This window comes from Lissotriton vulgaris, chromosome 7 (assembly GCF_964263255.1).
Source record: "Lissotriton vulgaris chromosome 7, aLisVul1.2, whole genome shotgun sequence".
Classification (NCBI taxonomy): Eukaryota; Metazoa; Chordata; class Amphibia; order Caudata; family Salamandridae; genus Lissotriton; species Lissotriton vulgaris.
The window spans coordinates 1,597,995,437-1,598,017,889 of NC_141695.1; the positions used below are offsets into that span (position 1 = coordinate 1,597,995,437).

The 22,453-nt window shown below is 40.9% G+C and overlaps 1 protein-coding gene across 2 annotated transcripts in view; it reads right to left on the reverse strand.

The window, feature by feature from the left end:
• Window positions 1–22,453, reverse strand: part of ZBP1 (Z-DNA binding protein 1) — a 236,830-nt gene that overhangs the window by 26,215 nt on the left and 188,162 nt on the right. The window contains exons 5-6 of one of the 2 annotated variants that reach the window (XM_086932514.1): window positions 12,930–13,118; window positions 1,021–1,257 (exon numbers count right to left, since the gene is read on the reverse strand). In XM_086932514.1, coding sequence (XP_086788640.1) covers window positions 1,021–1,257; window positions 12,930–13,118 — 426 coding nt within the window. The remainder of the gene's footprint in view (window positions 1–1,020; window positions 1,258–12,929; window positions 13,119–22,453) is intronic. The other variant, XM_086932516.1, reaches the window with a different exon arrangement.

The window sequence follows — 22,453 nt, forward strand, 5'->3', positions numbered from 1 at the left end:
ATCAAAATAGAGCCTGCTGTGGCAGAATGTGACCAGGTTTGCAATGGGTCGATATATGTTTTAATAGAGGCTTTATATGCAGATACTACTGCGCCACAGAGCTATAATGGGGGGGGGGGGGGAGAACTGTCTACTTTAGTGATAACCTAGGTAATGTTGGGTTGTTCTTTGGCCCCAAGTACTATATCTTAACAACACTGCTTATCTCCTTGTGGGGAGACCAAATGGCATAACGATGCTCCCAAGTTGAACACGCAGGGATTAACTACTTTCCAATACGCTGAAGGAAGAGCAATAGCGTACTTTCTTAGACTTGAATAGGGAATAGTGGGAAATTATAAATGGGTAATTTTATTGAAGGAACCAGGTAGCTCACTAGTGTTTGGATTAGATAAAATGTTGGATGCATGGGGCAAGTTAGTTTACTTAATTTTGAATTCCATAACGTGCATGTAGACTGTCTATGTATTCAAGCGAAAAAGCAAAACAACCCCAGGCAATTTATCGAATGAATAGGAAATAGTTAAGGGTGTCTCACTCTCAACTCGGTCTTGATACTTACGAATCAACAATCCCTTTAACAGGGACATATATAGAGTTTCATGGCAAAATCTGCCCCAGATCGTGGGAGCAAATAGTGACCATGTGCAATTTTCATGCTTTGGAAATGGAAATAACGTGCTACTTACTACTTGTTATCCCCCATTTCTAATTGTAATACTAGAATCAAGTACAAATTGCACACCTGCTGATTGGTGTATTCCATGCTAAAGCAAGATACTGGGGGAACAATTTACACACACTTTTGCATTTCTATTGTAAATTGGCCTTTATATTCCTACTGAAAAATATGCCACAATGTGGCTGGACATGTTTTGCAAACCCACCATAAACACAGAAGCAGATTTTGCTGAAGGAGTCTTTGGAGACAAGGTACTCACACAAATCTGCTGAAGTTTCTCATCCAAGATTTCCCACTAATGTTCATGAAAACATGCAAATTGTCAAACGGTTTCTCACCTGAGTTATTCCTTGTCAAATTCTCAACACTTTCCATGCTGTGCTCTTTTCTCCTTGGACCATCAATATTATAGTTGACTACCATTATATTGTTATTGCCAATCATGGAATTCTGAAGCTGTGATTGGGTTATATTCACTTCCTGTGATGGAGTGCGGGAGGTCATCTTCCCCGGCGAAGCTTCTTCCGCGTCTACTGATGAAGATTGATACTCAGGGGCATTGTGAGCAGCATCTCCTGATCAATAATGAAAGCAATGTTTATCAGTTCTTGCATTTTGTCACATCAAACTCTTCTAAGCAGAACAGAAAAAAATATAGAAAAAAAGTGAGCTTCTACTAACACTAGGCCAACGTTTGGGCTCGTTTCCCTAACATAGGGCTGATATAACAACCTCCTAATATCAAAACTAATACCAACATAAAATGAGTATGTGTGACAGAAATTTGCATATATTTAATTTCAATGGAAATTATTTACATAATTCTTGGTCATTCGGAAAATCGGAATAATTTTTAGATATTTTATTCCACCTTGGATTGCAGATCCCTAGATTAAGGAGGCAGTTACACATTACCAGCAGAAGACTAATTTGCCAGCATAGGGCACCTTTCTAATATCCAAATATGATAGTACTAGGATTTGTTTACATGAATATACCCTTGATCTGTGTCATCCCTGGGGGTTTCTTTATAGTTCCTTGACAATTGTGCAAAACCCATTGAATACTACTAATCAGCCATGGTTGCCTGGAGCACTGCTCCAGGTATGGTAACCATGCGCAAAATGTGAGATGCAGATTTAGCTACAACTGTTTACTGTGTAAGGAGTGCTATACAGTACTTCCCTGAGCATATCTTGCAAATTTTGTGACATGAACAGTGAGAGCTCGCTGGCACAGTGAGGCATTATAAATTGGCATTGATTAGCATTCAAGGCCAGGTTAAATAAAGAATTGATGAATGAAGCATGTCATCATCTTTCTCTGATGAAACTGTTTAGTTTTTTTATAACTACTGTTTTCAATAGCCTGAACAAGAACCATGATGCGCTTTACGTTAAAAACATATTATCAGAAATGCATTTGTGAAAAGTACAATATGGAGTATAACACTGCAAAATGATCCCACAGTTAAAAATACCAAATTCTTTTCTAAAGCAGTTGTTCATCTTTTTTTGTTACCAAGATCCACCTGTCTTGTTCTGTCATGTCTGTTATGTGAGAGCTCCATCGGTTCTATGACCATATATTGAGGTCCTTAATATTGACCTGCAATAACATTTCCTTCATCACATCGACCTACTGCTTTATTGGAAGGTCTGTATCTAGTTACTATTCTTAACTCCATACTCAACTACCCTTGGTGGTAAATATAAGTGGAGTTAAGAACAGCATATATATTTTCTTACCTTACATTGTAGTGGTAAACATATCTGGTGGATATGATGGTATTTTCATGTGATATACTGGAAAAAATGGGAAAACATGGTATCCTCACAGGGGCATAAAGTCTCGGTCTTGGGTCCTCCTTCCAACTCTCTCAGCCAACCATTCACAGGTCCACGCCAGCTCAGTCCCCTCAAGCTCTTTAACCCTTCACTCCTATACCCTTCACTATGTGATTGCATAAAGATCATACATATGCTATTCCCATACTAAAATACTCCACACAGACACTTCAGAACCTAACCATGGCACCCTAGATCCATTAGGACAATCTCATATGGATCCACCCACACTGATCCCTCCCTTCAAGGTCAACTACCTTTGCCCCTCAACAGCTCCTCTGAAAGCAGTATACATCTGCTGAGCGGCTGCTATGATTCAAAGTGGGAGCTTGTATCTGTACAGCAAAAAACTAATGTCCCTGATGGGGCCGGGTGTGGGGAATAATTTATTTCTTAAGGTTCGCATCAGGACTGCTAGGCTTTTACTGGTGTTGCCGAAAAGAAAACAAAATACATCAGACCTTCAGCTCTAAATAGGGTCAATGGTCTGATGTACTTACACCAATGGGCCGTGTCCGTTGGGCACTCAATGGGAGGTTTTCACAGGCGCAGTAGCATGGGCACCGCCAGCAGAAACCCAATTCTAAATAGAGTGGGTGGATCATCATTGTGGTGGAGAGAGTACTGCATGCTGTCTACCAAACTTTAAATCGGGTCTCAGTTCTCAAGATGTACGGAGAGAAAAAAAGTTGGGCACTCAATGGGAGGTTTTTGCATGTGCAGTAGCATGGGCACCGCCGGCAGAAACCTAATTCTAAATAGAGTGGGTGGAGCATCATTGTGTTGGAGAGAGTACTGCATGCTGTCTACTAAACTTTAAATCGGGTCTCAGTTCTCAAGATGAAAGAAGAAAATACAAAAAATAAAAAATAAAAAAAGCAATCAACAGACCAAGACTCCTCTTTCAATCCATTATTTTCTTCTCCAACCTAATCCAAATTTCCGAGTTCCAAAGGTAAGGTTTATAAGGTAGAGGAACCTTTTTTTAGTAAAATCTGGACGAATTATAAAAATTTAAGACTGGTGACTGTATTATGTTTCATTGGCAACAATCACTGAAAACTGTAGTCGTCCTCCAAATTACTGAGCACATATCCAATATTAACCTCCTTAACAAAACTGTATCATGATTTAAAACAAAACACAGTGCTAGTTCAGCCACTCTCCAGATGTTAGGGAACAGCCTCACAATCTTAGAATACAGTGAGGCTAAAATGCTCGTCTTACTTGATCTATCAGCAGAATTTGATACTACAAACCACACAGTACTGCTGAACATTCTTTCAACCAGAATGGGCAGAGAAGGCTCAGTACTCAGTTGGTTCCAGTCCTTTCTTTCATGGAGAACACATTTCATTAAACTAAACTTATTCAAATTGTTATCTTATACTTTATAGGGGTGCCACAAGGATCATCACTATCCCCACATTTATCTTTACCTGGTGCCCTTGGCAGTAATATTACAAGATGAGAACATTACACATCACCAGTATTGTAATGATGTGCAGCAATATTTCAGAGTTTCCAACCCACTGGAAATAAGCATCCTGATAATCTTCCATCTAAAGATTGTTAAGTGGACATCTGTCTCCTCTGTGTCACTCAATTCAAACAAGATCAAATTCATTCTTCTACATTCCAAACATTCTCAACCACCAATAAAAAATTATTGAATAATAACCCTCTTAGGGATCGCCCCTAATCTAGCGTCCACGGCTAAATTCCTTGGGCTCTCAGTTGACACCTACTTAAACTTGAATGATCATATCATACATTTCTTGAAGGCAACAACATATCGATTGCACCTGCTGAAGAAAATCAAAGCTTCGATCACCCAAGATGACCTGAAGACATTTGTGCAAACTCCGGTACTGTTGCTCATAGACAATGGCAGCGCCATCTTGGTTGGCCCTAAATCAACAATCTCTCCTATGAAAGCCATCTTGCACGCTGCAGCTAGACTGGTTGAAAATGCCAGCAAATCAAACCACATAACGCCAGTCCTGAAGCAGCTCCATAGGCTTCTTGTTGAAGCACAAAACACCTTTAAAGTAACACTCGGAATGCAAAAACCAGCTATACTCTCAGGTCTGTTAGAGTACCTGCGAATATAAACTATGCATCGCAGGTGGGTGGGGTGGGGGGGGGGGGGCACAGTATAACAAGAGAGAAAGTAAGGCCAACCTTACAAATTCCCTCATCATTGAAAAGAAAACTGCCAAACAGAACTTTTCATGCTGGGCACCTAAACTGCGTAACCATATTCCCAAAGACATAAGAAAAACCCCTGTTGACATTCCACAAAAATCTCAAATCTTTCCCGTTCAAAACTGACCTTCCATGGTTCGCCTATATGAGCTTAAAAGAGTTTAACCCCTTGTATGCTGATGACGGAATCGCTCCGTCATCAGCTGCGGTGGCGCTGTGCTGATGACGGAGCGGTTCCGTCATGGCCCGCCCGCCGCTCATGCGTGGCGCAAATTCCGCGCCTGCGCTGAGCGTTCTATTGAGCGGGCGGGGCCATGACGGAACCGCTCCGTCATAAGCACAGCGCAACCGACGCTGGTGACGGAGCAGTTCCGTCACCAGCATGCGCCCGCCGCTCTTCCGCCCCGCCCCCTTAGCAGTGCGGCGGAATAGCCGCCGCAGTGAAGGGGTTAAACTAAATATAGTTATGTTATTTGTCTGTTTTCTGATGTTATGCTGTATTTAATGTTTCTCTGTAAAGTGTCCTGCTGCACCTGTGCAAATAAATTTAATAAAAAATAAACAGTGACCTCCACCACATCATGAAGGATGTATCTGTTGTAATGGTTCTGTGAATACCTTGCTCAAATCAACTGCATTTATTAGAAAAAAGGAAGGACTTTATTCTGTTTAGTGACACAATAAGTAGATCTTCCTACTTTCATCGAGCTTGCATCCATTGGATGTCTAACTACTACAGAAGAGGCACCATGAGTAATCTCGCATTGGGTAGAGATAAATGCATGGCTCCATCAGTCTTTGTACTTTTGCCAACTCTCTCAAACATCTGGAGGAAGACTTGTCCTGGCCACTTCGCTTGAACTGTATGTTTTATTAGTTAAAAAAAGGAGCAAAAAGGCAATAGGAACACAGAGCTCCCATCCAGTTGCTAACCACTGTATCTGACTTGATCCAGGCTCATCATTCCAGACTCACAAACCTGTTCATCCTTTCTGCAGTACTGTTGCTCAAGGGATGATACAGACTACATATTTTATGTTAGCTACCTGCATCCTCAAGAAGCTCTCTCATTTAACCTAATATAATCTGAACCCTATTATCAGACAGGAGTTCAGAAGGAAACCTGCTGCGACGCCTCTGCATATTGCAGAACGCAGAGTGCCCAATCTCCGCCTTCGTACAGTTCGATAAACTACTTGGAGACCTGGTTTTAGCGGGTGTCGGACAGGAATCAAGCTTGACATGCTCAAGCTCTCTTGGTGGAATGGAGGCCTCGGGCCCACCTAGCAGGAACATATGACCCATATAAACAGTCAGAGGTCCTTATGATGGAAAAATACAGTCCCTGACTCCCTACCATATTTGATGCAGCAGATGGGTCGAGATTGGCACAGAGTGGTGTAGTGGTCCTGTGCAGGGCTCCATATGCGAGGGATCTGCCCCTCTGGGTGCTAAGACTGTTTGAGGCTCTCTTACAGAACATGTCCTTTGCGAGGTGGCGGGAGAGCAACTGCTGGACTTGCAGGGAATATATATCTCAGTAAGTGATTTATTACCTTGATTTAGCGCTTTGATGCCTATGAGTTTAGTTGCGCTCTATAAATCCAATTTCATTCATTCATTCATTCACCTTTGACCTGACCCAAGTGGCGTTTGGGATCACTCCGGGCCGTTCTTGCATTATGCTGGAATGGCATACACTGCTCTGGAGAGTCTAAACCATGTTACCAAATGAACCCAGGTACCCCAGTACTGCAACAAATGGGGGACCTGGCAGGCTTCAGATGACTCATCACACACCTGCATGTATCCCTACTCACATATAAGAGGGAAGACACAGTGCACGCTAAGGACAGGTGGAGCACGGACGGTGGGGATGCACCGTCAGATGATGAATGTCACAGCACTTGCAAGCAGGACTGGTTAGTGTCCCTCAATGCCCACTTCAAACTCAGAGTAACTTTCTGCACCAGACTTACATAACCCACAAGAAGCTCTCAAAGATATATTCTGAATTTCCTTCCAGATGTGGCAGATGTGACCAGTCTTCTGTTGGCTTCACACACATGACATGCTCCTGTGGACGACTGTTGGATTTCTAGACAGAGATGGTTGGCGCATTGTCACATACATTTGGAGTCATCCTGGCGAAGACAGCGAAAATGTGCTTGCTGAGACTGCTCCCACAGGGAGGTGACATACTGAAAATACCAGCCTGAATGTTGATACTTGGGGAGGTCTTAGTGAGGCACCAGACTGCCAATGGCTGGCAAGTGCCCCAAGAGACAAAGGTCTTGGCTTGGAGATTCGATCTGCAGGAGTGGGCGTTGGCATATAAGCAGCACTTTAAACTACCCACAAAGATGAAAGAGTGATAGAGCATCTGGCTACCTGGGAGGAAATTATTTTGAAAATAGTGGACCTTCCAGTTGATAAGCCACTGCAAGAGGCATGGGGGGATAAGTGCATATAGGCATTAGCTGAGTAAATGGTTGAATAAAGGGTGAGATGGACAAGGGGAGAGGCGGGTGAAACTGTATATGTAATACTTGTGAACTGGCTGCACTGGACACTCTGTCTCATTGTTTCATGACCTTGTATTAAAAATTAATATAAACAAACCTTTAAGAAAATGGTTGAATATCAGGTGAAAAGGGATTCTCATGAGGCCAACCTTTAACAAACAAATGCCCTTGCTTTATCAGTTCTGAATCATTGGTAAGTTCATCTCTCCATTCTGTCTCAATTATATTCTTTCTCCCAGACCAACATATACTAGCATACAAAAAATCACTGTCTCCATCATTCTCCGTTTTCGTATGTGTAAGATCATCAGAAATACGTAATTGAAAAAGGAAATGTCTTATTTTCCCCCTGGTATATGTTCAACTTCAAAATGATGCTCTCATAGTTTGGAAGTATTACGTAGCAGTCTAGCAGATGCCTTTGTAGGATTAACATTATAACCATTCAGAATGGAGACCAAAGGTGTGTGGCCTATATGTAACATAAACTTAGAACCCCAAATATAAGCTTCCAACTTATTGACAACCCTAGTGCAGGTAAGCATTTCTTTCTCAATGACCAAATACTAAAGTTCATGAGTCTTTAACATGCTGTGTGCATAAGCAATTGTGTGATCATTGCTATAAATCCCTTCTGATAATACAGCTCCCAAACCTACACAGCCGACATTAAAAGTAATGCTTCGCTTTTTCCCAGAAACATATGGACTTGATAATGGTGCTAGCATTAGCATATACTTAATAGATGAAAAAGATTGTTCTTGCTCATGCCCACATACAAATTTTGCATTGTTCTTCAACAAACTATACATGTGTTCAGCAATAGTTGCAACATTTCCAACAGATTGCATGTAAAACCCACACATCCCCGTGAGTGGCAACAATTGGTCACAACACTCTTGTGCCTGTACTTTTTCTATAGCTTCTAACAACCCAGGTCTGGAATTAATTCCACATCCTGTATTCAAAAGGCCTAAATATTCTACTCTGTGTAATCCAAAAACACATTTGTCTCTCTTAAGTCTTATTCCTTTCTGTTTAAAGGCTCTAGCACATCCTGCAGTAATTCCAAATGTTCTTTTTGCTTCCGAAATATATAAACATTGTCTTGGAAAGCCAAAACACTATTCAAACCACACAACACTTGACTCATTTATATTCGAAAATCAGTTGCTGTGGATACTAGGCAAAACGGCATCTTTCGGAATTGGAAAACACCATCTGATGTAGCAAAAGCCCTCAAATGATGTGAAAAAAACTTTGCAACACTCAAAGTTGTAATCATATCATCAATTCTGGGTAGAGGATATCCATCTATCCAGATGGATTTATTGAGACTGCATAAATCTATGCATATTCTAAGTTCCTAATTCTTCTTTTGCTCTACAATAGGTGATACCATAATGAAGATTCTATTGGTTAAACATCTTACTTGTACATCTTAAAATCGATGATTTGTCTTGGATATTCAGCAGGACATGCCTCATATTATGTTCAAAAGGCTGTGTGTGACATTGTTAGTTCTGCATTGATCAGCCAATCAAATAACACCGAGTCATAACACTTTCTCACTCAGTAGCTAAAATGTTCCTCAATTTCCATTCTTGGGGGCTCATCACACATCCTATATGAGCTGCACTGCTTCTAGTGGCCAGAAAAATGTACTTTAAAGCATTTTGCAAGACACATCGATCAATCATTGGCATTATTTCTCTTTTGATTCAGCTAACTATTCGAACCTACAGACCAAGGAGGAACATGATGCCCACCCTGAGATCCTTTAGTTACATTCATAAGTTGTCTAAACACTACATGGGTGATAGCTCATATTCACCTAGGCTGAATCAAAAACTCACAGATAATCTCTTTTTCCAAATAAAAACATGGCTCTTGCATCACCTGTGAAAACCCCGATCTATCACTGCAGCAATTGTGTGGTACAACAAGGGTACATCTGAAGTGCATGCGCTAGCCTCCAACCATATCCTCCACTACATCACCTTTACCTGCTGTGCCATCTTTGCGGCATCATCCAAACACTACGTCAACCATTCATGCAGGGCCAGATAGGAGATTTTAAAGAAGCTAGTATTTCAAGGTGCAAGCATATTCATCTAGCACTTTTGTACACACAACCATGACAACCCACATCCCAATGCTTGTGGTGACAACTTTCGTTGACAAATGCTGAATCTTTCATATGTTTTCATTACCTTAAGATTTAATTGAATTTTTTAATAATCGTACAAATATGCCCCATGAAGCCAAAGCTGTCATTATAAACTCTTTTGTAACTAGGGCTAATTTACTTCACCTGCAGGTACTGATTAAGCAGAAATTAGTGAGTGATTTAGCTTTAACTGTTGTGACTAATCAACCGCATTTTACCTTGCTTATCTGATCTTATCCTCAACATAGATTGTATCTGACTAGATGTAGGTCGCCCAATGCCAGTCAGTAACGGCCGAAATCACAGAATATCGGCCGTTACCGACCGGTATTGGGAATTTGTAATGTAGGAGCCCAAAAAATACCGATTCGGTAAATACGAATCGGTAAATACTGAATCGGATGTTACCGATTCCATATTTACCGAATCGCTAGATGATATGTAGCAAGCACATCTAAGAGTGCTCATGTATATTAAGGAATCGGTATTTACCACCAACTAATAGTTGGTGGTAAATATCAAAAACCTTAACAAAAGCAATTTTGTGCTTCTTTCAACTTTGCCATGTGGCAGACATACATGCCACATGTGCACCCATGGACTATACAGGGGTGCAACAAGGTTGCCAATGTGACACCCTGCCACCCTTGTAAGTCTACCCCCTATTACCGATTCAGTATTTACCGAATTGGTAATTCTCATTCATTCCTATGGGCCTCCAGGCCCATAGGAATGAATGGGGAATACTGAATCGGTAAATACCGAATCGGTATTTACCGAATTTTACCGATTCGGTAAAATTTACCTAATCATTAGCTACATATCATTTACCGAGTCTAAAATACCGAATCGGTAAAATTCGGTATTTTAGAATCGGTAAATGATATTTACCTACATCTGGCCCTAGATTTCGTCTGTCCCTTGTGCACATTTTGGTGACTTGTTCACAGCAATGTAGTTGGTCTAATAATCTTAGCCCATGTGATAACTTGACAAAACAAAGCACTTTGAACTTTACTCTCTTTTGCCCTTTTTATAAGCTTTAAATACTTACTCCCAATGCTGAAGTCTTTACTGCCCTGTTCTTATATAGAAGGTTAAAGGTTTCTCCTCTCTTTGGACTCTATGGACATTTGTTGTGCAGTTTTAAATTTTATCAGAGGTGCGATTGCCATAAGAAAGAAATATGGATAAGAGTGGGTCGGTGTATTCTGTAATAGTCTGTTTAATTTCTGATTTTAAAGTTGAATTAAACTAATGGGTGTGCTGCTATTTTGTTAATATCTACTGTGGTGTATTTAGATATTTCTCTTTTTATATGTATTTTAAATATGTTCTTATGATGAATACTTGTACGATGTGCTTTTATGATTTATGTTAAATCGAATAAAGCTTGTTTGACTGACTGATAACTTCAGCATTCTCAGCTTTCTGCATATCTCTTCCCACAATGGACACACTTTATTCCTGCAGTATTGCAACAAGATATAAAAGCTGATGCATGCAACTGTAGTTAAGCTCAGAAAGGTATATAGCACAAGACCAGTGGCAGCAACTCTGTACAAGGAATACTCACATAATAATAATAATAATAATAATAATAATAATAATAATAATAATAATAATAATAATAATAATAATAATAATAATAATAATAAAGCCATTTCTAAAGCGCCTGGCTGCACTAAAGATAGTGTGTCCCCGCGCTAGAATTGTTGCTATATCTCAAGAGGCACAAAGTTAAGAGAGAACGAGGTCGATGTCAGGGAGAAAAGAGGAAATTAGATGGCTGGAAACAGGTGAGTTTTAAGTTTAGCACGAAATCTGGTTTCTGAAGGTTCCATTCGGAGGTCGAGCGGTAATTCATTCCAGTGCCTAGGAGCCCGGTGCCTGAAAGAACAACCTCCCATCCTGGCTCTACGAGCATAATTACCCTGTCTCGTGTAACTCCAGCTAACTGGGCATCTGTGAAATCTTTCTCGAGAAACATAAGCAAGTATTTAGGTGGTGTAGGCCTCAGTGCTTGGAAGTCAGTCGACCTACACGATTTTAAGATGTTTTCCATGCTAAAGGTCATCCCCAGCAGATGCAACAAAGTCTTCATCATGTCTTTCTGACATTGGCTTGGTGAATTCCCTTTCATCAGCCAGTGTCTCGATACACATGAATGGACCTCTACCCCCGATTAACACAGTTAGAATACCCTTGTGATTTGCCCAGGGAACATTGTGAAATGAAAATATGATCATTGTAGTGAAGATGCCTTGCTGTAAGTTGGTACGCTTAGATTTGACATACTGTTCCCAAAATAAAGGAAAATCTCTACTCTCTTTAAAATGGGACAATAATGCAGTTTGCTATTTTTCTCCATTTCTCTATTTAAACAGTACAAAGCTTCCTAGGCATTGCTGTTGTCCACTAGAGAACACTTTATAAGAACACAGTCATGAAATTAGGTGTCTCCATACTCACTAACGCACAGCCCACCAAGCAATACCACACCACCTCTATTCTTACACACCAAGAAGCCCAAAACTCATTAAATCTGGCATGCTTACTCTACTGATAGAATCTCCACAACACCAAGGGCCATATGTATCAAGCCCAAATGCGTTGGCAAACGCCAAAATTTGCAGAATTTCGGCGTTTGCGAACGTATTTTCGATAAATGGTATGTATCACACAAATCTGCATGCAAAATAAGGAATCTCAAAATTTGCGATTCCTTATTTTGCGATTGCATTTAAGGAATCGCAAATTTTGTGATTCCTTAAATACACTGTAAGAAGCCAAAAAAGTTTGCAAAATGTCCTTAAGGAATAGCAAATTACCACCAACTTCTAGTTGGTGGTAAGTTGCGAATTCCTTGAAAAATGCAAATTTTTGCATTTTTCAAAATGCCATGTGACGCACATACATGCCCTTAGGGCATGTTTGTGCGCCACATGTGCACCCATGCATATTTCAGGGGTGCAACAGGGTGTCCTTTGGACACCCCTGCACCTTTGAAATTATTCTCAATTTGCGATTAGGAAATTGCAAATCGCAAATTGAGAATAACTTCCCATTCATTCATATGGGCCTCCTGGCCCATATAAATGAATGGGAAAGTATTCCTTAATTGCAATTCAAAATTTGCTAATCACAATTAAGGAATTTTAAGAAATCGCAAAAAAAATGTAATTTTGTACATACATACCTATTTGCGATTCTCAAATAGGGATTACTTAAAAATCGCTATTTGGGAATCGTAAATCAGGTTGATGATACATATGACCCCAAATCATACCCTGGTCACCATCGAACTACTAGAAGGCACTACAGTGCAATATTAATGAAAGAAAATGAGCTATACAAGGGTTAATATACCAATAAAAATATCATGTAAAGGTGTCACATGCTCGGGAGATGTCTTGGATATGTGCTAAGTCATCCTTGCCTCCTTCGGCTCTGTTTATCAAAAAATGACCACATCTTTGCTCATACTCAATACTTGCCATGGATACCGAGCGGTGATGGTAAGCATCTTTCGTTCACATCAGAGCTTGTAGAAGTGTTCATGGTATTGCTGCTTACGATCTGAGTATGTTGGGATTCCAAAACACTAATGGTGTTGTTTGCCCCTTGCTGGCAGATGTAGTTTGTGGGATTTTTCTGCATGTAGATATTGTTGATTATTGTGGGGGCTGAAAAAGAATCACATAGATCAGAAAATACCGCCGCAGTAAAGGGAGACATATGTAGAACAATGGTGCATGGTCATTGGTAATAATGATGGCCTAATTGAAAGACTAAGAGCAGACCTCCAGAGAAGGCCAAAGTTTGGTGATCTGAAGAATTTTGCTGGCCTTCTCTTCCCCCCTTAACTATAGGTCTTCAATATCACCAAGCACACACCCACTTCTCATTATTACCACCATGCTGGATCTTTGCCAAAAATAAGGCCTTATCCGAGTCCATAACCTTTGTCCTCAAACATTTACATCATATGCCCAAGTTACCTCCTGGATATTTTAAAATGACATGTGCAACCCAAGATCTGCCTATGAGCACCTCCTTACACTAGCCACAACCACATGTGTGGGTTCCTGATTCTGGCCCTTCCACCTGTTAACACTTCTTCATTTGAACTCACATCCACATGCCGCCATGCCCTATTTACAGGAACTCAAAATAAACTTAAAACATGATTGACTTTCATGCAAAACCAACAACAGTTTCCATTTTCACTCGGTATAAAACTACATAATGTAAATGTGTATATATAGCCATAGCCCTGAAAATCACCAATGTTTTTACAATAGCTATGTAATATGTTTTAATGATACACAACATCAAATTCTGCTATCACCACCTGGTCTATGTAAATTCTCCAGATTTGTTTTTTGCTTGATGTACCATTAGAATATTCTCTTGCCTTGGACATCAGTTGGAATGCATCTCTAGAATCAACCCGTTGACATTGGTGCAATAGTGTATGTCAGATACCAAAAAAGCCCCAAGATGGAGACTACTTTTTTATCAATCTGCAAATTTCATGGAGGTGCTCAGGATTGGTGAACCTAAAGCATGGTTCTCCTAACAGATGTCTGGCAGGTAGGACAAAATCAATTGACTCTCACTTGGATGCAAAGTGCCCTTATTACATGCATGAGAACCTGGAAATGAAACAACAATCAGGAAGTTACACTTCAAAACAGAGAGACAGCACAAGTCTGGAAAACAAAAAACTCTTTCCGCGTATTATAGTTCTTCCTGATGCTTTTAACTGTACCTCTGACATCTGCTTTGTATCATAAAAGGAATATATGAAAGGGGAAATATGTAAAAAAATTAATGATATCACTCTATAATTTACAAAAAGTCTTATGCAATCATGCATATACATAATCTCTCCACCCTGCTGCTAGACTAGTTTCAGGCTCAAATATGATCACATCGCTCCCATCTTGATTTCAACACACTGGCTACCAATTGAAGCTAGAAGTATCTTCAACCCGGCAAGCATTCTTCAATAATACTTTTTTATGCACAATGGATGAAGTCACGCTGTGGGAAACTCGGATTGGTGTTTTATACGATCCCATGGGTGGACAAACTTGGTTTCATTTGACAGATCGTCACAGTCGGCATGTAGTGTTTGACTTTTTTTTTATCCTCCGACATGATTGGTGATGGCGCATCTACACTTTTCCCTCTAGTGGAGCCTTCTCTTCTTTTTCTTTTTTGATGGCACATGGGCACACAAATGGGTTTAACAAATAGGTGTAAACTGTCCATGTATTAATTAGGACATATGATTTTGCAGCCTTGAAAAAGTCCGGGTGGACTAAACACACGTCGGCTTCTTCTTGTTGGAATTGTACGGCTGCTGCTTGTCGGAATTGTACGTGTACAGAACTCATCTGAGAATTAAAAGATAAAAGCCAAGAAAGCAGAGATAAAATGATCTCCCTATTACCTAGCTGTCGCTAACACCAGTTAGCGACAGCTAGTAGGAGATAGCGACCATCTTGGGCCCCACTTTGCATGTCAGTGAAATGTATCACTGATGACATGCAAAGTGGGCGTGCCAAGATGTTAGCGACTGGAAACAGTCGCTAACATCGCTATCTCCTATTACCAACTTTTGGAGATATTCACACTAAGCGCGATTATCTCCAAAAGCTAACACCTTCCCCTGAGCAGTTCTTAGCCATGTTATCCTATGGGAGGTGGATAACATGGCTAAGAGCATTAGCTCGGTAATGCATGAATATCGCTGACTTTTCAGCGATATTCATGCATTTAGGCTGATTTTTATCGCTTAGGAGATAAACTTTGATAATAGCAAGGTTCCTAAGCGATAAAAATCGCCGCAGCTCGGCGATAAAAATATTGCCGCTAAGCCAACATAGCGATAATTATCGCTAGTAGTTCGTAATATGCCCCAGAATTCCTCATCATCCACAACCTAATTGGACTTTCTTATCAAGGATCAGAAAGATTTTGAAGTGTGTGTGCTTCAGTCAATTATTTAAATATTATTCATAAAGCTCTTCGCACAAAGACCCCAATCTAGTTCTCTGAGAAGCAGGTTATCTCCAAAAGGTCAATAACTCCTATGCAGTTCCAATAACCCAATACTTGAAGCTCCCTCCTGCCAAAAAAAGAACACTCAAACAAGCCTTCTCAGGATATGCTCCCAGGATGTGGAACACCATTCCATGGCCAATCAGATCTAAGCCCTGCCTTGGTGCCGAAACCGGAAATGAAGACTTCTTAAATGGACCACTTTCTTCACCCTTTAGCCAGCAAACAGAGATATTTCGGATTTAAGAGAATATATTAATGCCTACCCATCCTCTGGGAGGACTTGATAAGAATGCAATCATATTCAACCTTTTCCAGTGAATCTGTGGAACCCACCTTTGGGTGCCTCCATTTATATTTCTTTATTGTCTAAAGACCTACTAATCAAACATGTCAGTGCAGGTTTTAATGTAATTGCCATACTCGGAATTCAACAATAGCCTATTTTTACGTATACTCAGTCCACTTTATCAACCCATCATGTAGTAAATAGAATTATCTATCTTATATGCTTTTGTTCGGAATACTCTGGGGCAGATTTACAAGCCCCATGTTACTTTTGCACCGCCGCTGCGTCATTTTTTGTGACGCTGAGGCGGGATAAACAATGCGCTACGTTGCGGCCCATTTACAACGTGATGCATTTAGGGAGAGGGTTCAGGTTGTAAAGCCCTGCGCCACATTATACCTGCGCCGGGTATAATGTATGCAAGGTGGGCTTTCCTACGCAGGAAAGCCTCGTAGAAGCGACGCAGTGAAATCTACAAGATTTCACTGCGCCACTTCTAGGACGGCACTGTGTCAAAACCTTACACCGGCTTGGAGCAGTGTAAGGAATGGCACAGCACAAAATGTAAAGGCCTCCCCATGAATTGCTGGAGTTGTGTTGTGCTTGCGACACAACTCCAGCAATGCGTGACTTTTGCTCCTACAGATGCGTCAGAGTTTCTGCTGCAGCTGTCAATCCTTGCGCCAAAGTGCACCATAGTGTAAATACGACGCATCTATGGTGGCGCAAGAGTTTCACACGCAGGCGCAGGGAAGCTGACGCATCTCTGCTCTAAAGTTGGGATGCGTCAGTTTCTTGCAAATCTACCCCCTCTGTATATTAGGTAATATGACCCAATGTGATAAACTGTCTAGATTATGCTAATGTAACTTGTACATTGTTGTGTGCCATACGTTTTTGACCTACCTGACACAATATGCCTTTACTATATTTAATGGATTGTTCCTTATACTTTGTACTTTATAAAGCTCTCTGGCACACCTTGGGGTCGAAGCGGCTCTACATTAAAACCCTCAATAAATAAACAACTAAATAATGTTCAGACGTCTGCCCAGCACAGGTACACAATGAAGAAAGTCTCTCTGATGTTTTGGATGGTCACATGCTTGGACACAGTTGAATCAGACATGGAGGTTTTCCTCGAGAACTTAGCTAGATGTGAATGAACACTACAAAGGAGGGTATGCTGTTAACTGTGGGATGGAAACAGACCACAACATGATGGGATGGCTTCAAAGGGTTACTTCTGAAAGTTAGACAGGGCACATCACATGCTTTGAAAGCACATCAGAAACCTGTTTTAAACACAGGACTATACATGATTGGACCTATAGAAGATCGTTTATCTCATAAATCTGGGTGAAATGGAAACATGCAGCTAGATTCATGAAAGAAAAATCGTCTTGCAAAGGGCCGGATTCTGCGAATCTGGCCCTTTGCGAGCGCAATTTTTGCATTTGGGATTCATCATCCCAAATGCAAAAATCGCTAATTGCAAAATCGCATATTTGCGAGGAATTGCATTTAAGGAATCTCTATTTGAGATTCCTTAAATGCAATTCATTATCCATTTATTATTTGCGAATTCGCTATTTCCGACCGCTATTTACCACGAAGTGTAACTTCGTGGTAAATAGTGAAAACTTAGAAAAATGCATTTTTCTAAGTGGTATGTTACACACACACATGTCCTTTGGACATGTGTGTGCGCAACATCAGGCTACATTTACATTTCAGGGGTGCAACAGGGTGTCCATTGGACACCCCTGCACCCTTGAAATCGCAAAATCAAAATGCGATTCGCTAATAGCGATTCGCACATTGATATGTCTTCCAATTCATTCCTATGGGCCTTTAGGCCCATAGGAATGAATGGGGAGTTATTCCTTATTTGCGATTAGCAATTAGCTAATCGCAAATAAGGAAGCTGTAGGAATCGCAATAAATATTGCGATTCCTACATGAATCCCGTTTTGCGAGTCTGTAATAGCGATTCCTTATTATTCGCTATTACAGACTCGCAAAACATGCTGATGATTAATCTGGCTGATGGACATGTTTGGACCACATGATTAAAAAATCCTTTCGAAAAATAGCTGGAGAGGATAGGCCCTGACTACCTGATTCCTGACTCCTTATTCCTGACTACCCTCAGAAGTCAGGAATCTGATGGACATCATTAGACTTCATAACATAGGATTCACTTTTAAGGCTACAGGGCGTACAATGTCGGATATCACATGCCAAGTAGATTGCCCTTTAAAACACCAATCAGACACAACTGAGCATGACTGAGCTTAACGAAAGGGTAGTGCATAAGAAACCTGTCTAAGAGGCAAAAGTAGATGAGCCTCAGTAAAGCAGTTTGTGAGACTAGTCGCCTAAACTCATAGGGGCTTATTTACAAAAAAGGCCTGCGGCGCTGCAGCATCACTTTCTTTGATGTTCCAGTGGTGCAAGACTTTCAATCATATCTTTGAGGAGATGCAGAGCCACCCTGCATGGCTTTGATGGCCTCATAGATATGGAGTAAAACAAGGCAGCTCTGTGTCAAGAGGGCGTTCCATGGCGTTGTGGTGAGTGTTGCTAGGCAACACCAATGGATTTTGTTGCTGCCCCAGATTTACAAAATCACGTAAACTTGGGGCAGCGCCAAAATCTTACGCATTACCGTACCCTACTTGCAATCTGCAGCACACATAGAACGAGGAAAAGGCCTCTTTGGATTGTTTTTGTGAAGGAGGGTGCCCATTCCTGCAAAAAACAATCTTGCCAACAATGCAGACACTCTTTCACAATGGTGCAAGTGTGCCTGCATTGGGGCTAGGCACCAAATTGTGTGCTGGCACTGGCTGAAAGGACAGGAAGGCACTGTATCTCGTAAATGTGGTGCATTCCTGCCCTTAATATTGGCACAGGGCAACACAGCAAAAGGACTTGTGGCTCTCCCTTACGCAATATTTTTGTAAATGAGGCCCATAGTGTTTTCTTTATTTCTTACAGATTTCCTGATATATTGAAATGGCCCACACAAATGAAAAGCACCCAACTTTGCTTGAGAATCAAACTCCTATGATGCTTCTGCTCTCGCCCTCTCAGTGCAGCTGAGCAGAAGGTGGCTAAAGCCCAAATATAGCGCCCGATGTAGGTGTCAAAATACCGGTCGGAAACGGCCGAAAATACCGATTTTCGGCCGTTTCCGACCGGTATTTTGACATTGGTATGTAGGGCATTGAAAATCGTACAGATTTGGTAATTTTACCGAATCGGTAATTTTACTGAATCAGTAAAATTACTGATTCTGTAAAATTACAGAATCGGTAAAATTACCGAAACTGTATTTTCCTATGTAGGTAGCACTTCTAACAGTGCTACAGGGCCTTTAGAATTCGTTATTTACCATGTAATACAATTGCATGGTAAATAACGAATTCTTGTGTACATGCACTGTGCATGTACACCTGTGCCATGTGACACACATACATGCCCTTAGGGCATGTATGTGTGCCACATGGCACACAAGCCAGAAACAAGGGGGTAACAGGGTGTCAAAGTGACACCCTGTCCCCCTTGGCAATTCGGTATTTTTACCGATTCGGTAAATACCGAATCGGTATTTGCTATTGAATCCTATGGGCTTCATGGCCCATAGGATTCAATAGCAAATACCGATTCGGTATTTACCGAATCGGTAAATACCGAATCCTAACGATTCAGTAAAATTACCGAATTATTACCTACATCAGATTTACCGATTCTAAAATACCGAATCGGTAAAATTCGGTATTTTAGAATCGGTAAATCTAATTTACCTACATCTAGCCCATAGTGTTTCCAAGAGGCTTTGGACTGTAACTCACAAAATCCAACTTTCTTGAAAAAATACCTATGGCAAAGATATCAAGTTTTATCTAGAATATGTGAGAACGTAATGCTGATGATTTTATGGATGGAAGCCTATGTAGGAAAGGTACTGCACTATGAACAGAGGTATAGCCCTTCCATTAAATAAACTAAATGTTGGATTAAAGTGAAGTTTATGTGTGATGATCCATGTCGCCATGATATGCAAATAGGGGTTCAAGAGGTAGACTGCATCCAACAGATTTCCTTCAGTGCATTCACCCTGAGACTCCAGCGGATATGTCTCCCTTTATTATGGATTTTTATAGCAAGAACACCAAAAGCACTCGATTGCGTATTAGTGAAACACCTATAGAGTCCAGACTTATTTAGAGGTGAGATAAACAAAAGTCCTGACCGTCTGGACTCTATACGTTTTTGCTAATACACAATCGAGTGCTTTGGCTTTCTTGTCATTAAAGTATTGCATTGAATCCTTGGTCCTACTGTAACTCACACCTTTGGTAGTAGGGTTTGGGTTGACCTTAGAAGCTGCCCGCCCCCATTATTTCCTGTGCTTTGTATGTATTACAGTACTCCCTTTATAATTTGTGCATAAATACAAGGTGTGATTATTAGTCCATCACTACCTTTTCCCTTTATTATGGAACCACCTGCTGAAATATGCTCTATTATATTTAATTCAACAAAAAATTGAATTAGCTCCATGACATCTCTATCCCCCTCCTGACTATACAGATTTAAGACTGTGTGCAGTGAGAGTGACACTCTCTGTCTATGGGCTGTCTTTGACATCTAGATGCTAGTTTTTCGACCAATGAGCATGGTGATCAATGGCAGATACTGACATTCCAATGTTATACTACTCATAGTTAGCTGCGCATTGATCTGGTCATCAAAGAGCACAGACGTCAGTGGTTTTCTTCCTGCCATGTTCCCATCAGGTATAACACTTCCTGCAACAACATGTCAGTCACATCCAACATTTTCAGTAATGTGTCTAGGCAATCCAAGGACAATCTTTTTTTTACCTCAAAGCTACATCCTGGCAATGTTGTGAATCCTGGTGGGTCATCAGGAATGTAAGCTATTTTATGGTCCTCTTTTCTTCCATGTCTAACTTTTGCGAGAGAGGGAAGTTGGTTCAGTAAAATGCATTGGTGATATCTGTAACCATGGACCCCTCTCAGGATAGCCCCTGGGAGGTTCCGGGAAACTTTTAAAACAGCAGTTGCCTTGTTAGATTTGAGAAACCCCATTGTTATTATATACATATTTCGTGCCATAGTAGGTTAGCAGTGTGCTGCTAAATTACATCTCACGTGTATTTACGTTATGCAACCCACTGAGTTATCCCCGTAATGTGCAAAGCTTTAGTTAGCGAGTGTGACTCCATTTTGTATTTCGTAATCCCTATTAGGCTGCTTAGACTGTGCCTGAACTAGGCCTCATTATTCGCATTGCTTGCCTCAGCAACACACTGTATTTCGTTATTATTTTCTCTTCTGTTCAAGGCTGCTTCCCGACTTACTAATTAATAGGCCATTCTGCCCTCGCATACCTACTCGAGTGTGTAGTTCTGCTCCCATGTTAGGAGAGGCTGAGCGGGGTAACCTTGAGTTGCACATAGCATGTACCCATATGGCAGGTGGTAGACCATCCTCCTGTGCCTCCTTTGTTCATGTTCGGTCCATGCCGGTAACTTTCCACTGTGGGCGTGGTTGGAGGCTCTTGGGAGGAATCATTACGTGTTGCAGACTGTTGGGGGTTAGTCCCTCGGAAGACATCTTAGGGTGCAGGTCAGATTGGACTCCTCTGCAGAGTATTGCTAATAAAAACGTGTTTGTATTCTCTACTGTCTGTCTGACTTTTCATTACTTGGGAAGGCTTAGCAGGTGGTTGAAAGTAACCCAGGTAGCCCTTAAGTGCCACTTCCTTCAGTCTCAAGTGTCTGTCTATACAAAGGCTTCTATCAGAGATACCTGGAAAATACTGTGGCATTCTGGCCTTAGACCCTGCTGCTCTACACTGGCCTTTTACCTCTTCAGGGGTCCATTTCCCACTACTCATCAAATAGTGTAATCCTCTCTTCAGCACCAACATTAGATCAATGACATCATAAAAGTTTGGGACAAGGCGATTACAGAATTTCCACACAGCACATTTCTCATGCAAATAAACAACCAATATAAACTACAGACACAACCCTAAGAAATGTAACCCCAATTTGGACAATAAATTCAGAACCACAATAAAACTGTACCAATTTGAATAACCTGATACCCTGTGCACTAATATTATCTTGTTTTATAAGTTTTTACTACAATTTTTTCCAGCTGCGGCCCGTGCAGGTAAGAGCGGTGGGAATGGGTGGGGATGGTATTTGGACAGATGATGATGAGGGAAAATTAATTATTTAATTTTCTCTCATCATCGTCTGACAAAATCCCCCTCCCCCACCCAGCCCGCCGCTCTTACCTGCACAGGCCATGGCTGATTGTTACATTCACATGAATTACACAATGATTGACCTAATTTAAAGTTCAGCGGACAGGTTACTCTATCACAAACGTGATAGCTATCCCATCTGCCGTATTACAAGTAACAATTAATACACTGCACTTGTAATATGGCGGACGGATATCGGTCTTGTTTGTGACAGAGTAACCAGCCTGCCAAACTTTAAATCAGTGATGTACTGTAGTTTGTGACCTCTCAAAAAAGCATAAAAAGTGTCAATCAGTAAGGGGAATGGGGAATCATCCTTTAAGGATTAGAACCCTCACTCACCCGAGG